Source organism: Elephantulus edwardii, unplaced genomic scaffold (genome assembly GCF_000299155.1).
Source record: "Elephantulus edwardii isolate Elephantulus edwardi_28Jun2011 unplaced genomic scaffold, EleEdw1.0 scaffold00174, whole genome shotgun sequence".
NCBI lineage: Eukaryota > Metazoa > Chordata > Mammalia > Macroscelidea > Macroscelididae > Elephantulus > Elephantulus edwardii.
Window position 1 is genome coordinate 3,638,507 of NW_006399924.1, and position 4,672 is coordinate 3,643,178.

The following is a 4,672-nucleotide window of genomic DNA, read 5'->3' on the forward strand; positions in this document are numbered from 1 at the left end:
ATTGTCATTTGTTTCAAGAAACTTTTTAATTTCATTTTTTTATATTTTCCAGTACCCAGTCATGTTCAAACAATGTGTTGTTCAGCTTCCAGATGTATGTTTCCCCCCCTCCTTTATCCTCTTGTTATTCATTTCTAATTTTGTTGCATTGTGGTCTGAGAAGATGCTTTGTATTATTTCTATGTTTTTTAATTTATTAGTGCTTGCTTTGTAACCTAAAATATGATCTATTCTAGAGAATATTCCATGTACATTGGAGAAGAAGGGATACTGTGTTGTGTTTTGGGGAGGGTGGTGAATTATTCCATAAATACCTATGAGGTCAAATTGGTTTATTGTGTGGTTTAATTCTCGAGCATCTTTGTTGAATTTTTTTTTTTCTGGTAGTTTTGTCTTTTCTCGAGAGGGGTGTATTGAAGTCTCAAAGACTGTAGTAGTGTGGACTATTTCCTTTTTCAATTTTGTTAATGTTTATTTTATATATTTTGCAGGTATTTGGTGCATAGATATTTATTATTGTTATGTCCTCTTGTTCTGTTGACCCTTTAAGCATTGTGTAGTGACCTTCCTTTGTGACGGTTTTTGTGTTGAAATTTATTTTGTCAGAGATTAATATTGCCACTGCTGGTTTTTCCTGTTTGCCATTTGCTTGGTATATTTTTCCCATCCTTTTACTTATAGTCTTTTTTTCTTTTTTATTATTATTGTGTACGTGTGTGCTGTTAAATCGTATCTGACTGGTATAGGAGGAGATTGCCCTTCCTTCTCCAGCAAAGCATCTGGTTGATTCAAACTGTGTACCTCTGGGATTGCAGTGTAGCCTCTTGCCACTAGACCATCAGAACTCCCCAAAGTAGATTTATGTACCTCCCCTTCGGGGAATCAAACTCTGGTTTCCTGCATGACAGGTGGGGATTCTCACCACTATCCTAATGAGGATGATTTCTTTTTAGTCTTTATCTTCATTTTTCAGGTGTATCTCTTGTACACAGCATATTGATGGATTTTGGTTTTGTATCCAATCTGCTACTCTTTTTCTCTTCAGTGGTGTATTCACACCATTCACATTGAGTGTGATTATTGAAAGGCAGAGTTTTATTGCTATCATTTTGTTGAGTTCTTTTTGGTGTTGTTGCTAGTTACTTTGGTCCATGCTGCTTTCTGTGGCACCTCTGTAAGAAGAACATCTCTCATTGTTTCCTGCAATGTTGGTCTTATTTTTAGAAAGTCTCTTGGGTTCTGTTTTTCTGAGAATATCTTGATCTCTCCTTCATATTTGATAGACAGTTTTGCTGGGTACAGAATTCTTGGTTGACAGTTTTGTTCTTTGAGTGTTTGGTGTATGTCCTTTCACTGTCTTGCTCTCATGTCTTCTTGCTCACACGGTTTCTGCTGAGAAATCAGCACTTAAACTTATCTGCTCTCCCTTATAGGTTGTTGTTGTTATGTGCGTCTTGTCACTTGTGACTCATAGTGCCTCTATGTACAACAGCCCTAAACTCTGCTCTGTCCTGTGCCAGTCACACTGACTCCAATATACCCATCCTGATTACCCCAGGCACTGAATCGATCCACCTCATAGAGGGCCTTCCCCTTCTGCGCCATCCCTCCACCCTCCCAAGCATGATGTCTCTCTCCAAGGACTGGTCCAGAGTATGTCAGATGAAGCCTCAGAATCCTTGCCTCCAAGGAGTAGCCCAATTTAACCCTCTCCAGGATGAATCTGTTTGCTTTCTTAGCTGTCCTTGGTACATCCAATACTCTTCTTCAGCACCACAGCTTAAAGGCATCAATTCTCCTTCTATCCTCCCTAGTCATTGTCCAACTCTCTGACTTATAACAAGTGATTTGAAAGACCATGGCCTGTATCAGATACACCTTAGTCTCCAGAGAGACACCATTGCTCTTCAGTACTTTGGAGAGGTCCCTAACAGCAGACTTTCCCATGACAGTAGGTCTTTTAATTTCCTGGATGCTGGTGCCAAGAGTGTTGACTGTGGAGCTGAGCAAACTAAAGCTGTGAACAATCTCAGTCTCTTCACCATCCATCCTGATGCTACCAGTTGGTCCAGTGGTATATAGGTTACTCTTTGTTGGTCCAGTGGTATATAGGTTACACTTTGTTTTTCGCTCGCTGCTTTCAGAATTCTCTCCTTATCTTTGGTTCTGGTAAATTTCACTATGATATGCCCTGATGTTTTTCTTTTTGGCACCTATATGGTGTTCACTTAGCTTCTTGAATATATATTCTCTCATTCTTCATTATGCCTGGAAAGTTTTCCTCTAGTAATTCTTCCACAACTTTTTTCCTGCCTGTGGTGTGTATGTTATTTCTCTTGATGGTGTCCCATATTATTCTTAGGTTTTCTTTTTTCACTTCTTTTTTGACTCTGCTTTTTGCTCTAGCAGATCAGTGGTGACAATTCTGTCTTCTTTTTCACTGGTTCTGTGTTCCATCTCTTCAACTCTGCTCATGTGTCCCTCTATCATGTTGACAGCATCTGAAACATTGGACCTCATATTTTAGATCATGGTTTCTTCTTTTTCCAGTGCCACTAGTGCCTCGTTTGTTTTCTCTCCATTGTTCTGGATTGCTTTTTTAAGCTCCTCTTGGTTTTTGCTTGTAGTATCCTGTAATTCTTCACGTTTGTTTTTCATCCATTGATAATAGTCAATCATTGTTCTTTTGAATTCTGTGTCAGAAAGTGCCATCAGACTTTCTGGCTTCAGGAAATCCACTGGTACTGTGTCACCTTTTGAGGGTGACGTCTTGGTTTGTGCTTGTGTACGGGGTGGGATGGCCTACTTCTTTTGTGACATTGATAGGTTCTTGATATGAAAACAGTGCTCTAGAAATTGGTGAGGCACCTACCCCACCTATGTTTCTCTCTGAACTTCTGACTCAAGGAAAGTTTCAGTTCAGGGCCTATGAGAAGAGCGGCACTGCTTGTAGCTAAGTCAGATCAAGCTGCTCCAGATTAAAGGCAAGTAGGCAAGGGTCTGGAGCTGAATTAGGGCAGGCAAGGCACAGGGGGTGGGGCGACCACTGGGGCGGGTCATCCACTTGCGGGGTCGAAGTCGGGGGAGACCTCACTCAGATTTTAGCTGTCTGGGTATGATCATGAGTGTGGTCCCTACTCAAATTCCAACTGCTCATTTCCCACCCAGTGGCTCTTGCTCAGGAGTCCTTGCCCCGTGGCCCTCACCCAGGTGTCATTGCCCAGCTGCCCCTGCCCCAGCGGGGCCCAGAGTCCAGTGGGGCTTAAGAAAACTCATTCAGATTCCCACTGACCTGCTTGCTCCTGGCGGGTGGGTCCCCTAGCAACTCTTCTGGTGGCATCTACTGGGGTCTGCAGCCCGCTGCTCAAGAGGCTCCCATACAAATTATTTTAATGAAAGTTCTGACTCATATTCCTACTGTCCATGTCTCACCGGGTTGGTCTCTGTGTGCTGCATCAGTCTCTCTGGTGTCCCGTTTCTATGCAGCTTGCTGTTCCTCCAGCTCTTTATGCTTTCTTCCACCACCTCATCTTGGTTTCCCCTTAACTTAATTTTTGATATTAATGTTTTATAAAATAGAAAATTCATAGAAACATTGCAAGAATGATAATAGAACTTTTGAATATCTTTTACCTAGGTTCACCGATTTTTATAATCACCCCTCATTTACTCTTATTACTTGAGCTCTTGTGTATAGTTGGGTTCTTTGAGGGGCAAGGCTTGTCCAGGATCTGAACTTGTATATAATTTTACACATGTTCTCTACTATATGTTCTAATTATATGTGCATACATTTTTCTGAACCATGTTGTTGTTGTTTGCCATCTACTCAGAGCTGACTTATAGCAGAAGCAGTAAATCTCACAGGATGAGATTGCTCATCATCTCCTGTACAAATTTCTTTACGTTTCAATTAATAACAATAAAAACATAAAGTTCCAGAAAATTTGACATACAATAACCATTCAGTAAGTATCAGCTGCTCCTTTGGGATCTGCTATCCAGATCCTAAAATGATTGTTAGAATTGATTAAAAGAACTGATTGTTAGAATTTTTCAGTTCTTAGAGTTCTTTTTATAAAGGATAGATAAGGTATTTGAACATTAGTAGCAGTGAGTGGACCACTTGTTTTTGTGAGATCTACCAGACGTGATGCAAATGTAATACGTTAAACAGTGGTCACTATAGAAATATGAGTGAATGTACTGCAGGTAGTTACAGTAGCTGGAAATATATTTGTCTTATTTAGTGTGTTTTCTTTCAAACTATTGCCGTAGTTTATGAAAAAAAAATCTTAGAGGCTTAGAAAAATACATCATGATTAATTAAATAGAAAATGCTTTCAGTATTAAAACACTATTCCCTTCAGTTTTAAAATTGTAGTCTCTTACAAATGCTTTTAAATCAATAAAGTAAGAGTGTAGCTGTTTGATCTTAAGACAAATAAAAACCATAACTTTACTTTTGTAGGTTCTCCAAGGACATAAAACTTTCCTTAATGATGCTTACAACTGGGAGTTTTTGATCTGGGAGACAGCTTTACTGCTTTTCTTACTGCGCCTGGCCTCACTGGGATCTGAAACCAATAAGAAGTACAGCAATGTCTCAATATTACTTACTGAACAGGTATGGACCAGTCCCTGTCAGTTTGATTCACTGGTTGTTGTTGTT

The 4,672-nt window shown here is 39.9% G+C and overlaps 1 protein-coding gene across 1 annotated transcript in view; it reads left to right on the forward strand.

Annotated features, from left to right (window-relative positions):
• The window catches only part of PHTF1 (putative homeodomain transcription factor 1), a 64,135-nt gene that overhangs the window by 48,170 nt on the left and 11,293 nt on the right, over positions 1–4,672 (forward strand). Inside the window, exon 15 of the mRNA XM_006895703.1 lies at positions 4,472–4,627. Coding sequence (XP_006895765.1) covers positions 4,472–4,627 — 156 coding nt within the window. The remainder of the gene's footprint in view (positions 1–4,471; positions 4,628–4,672) is intronic.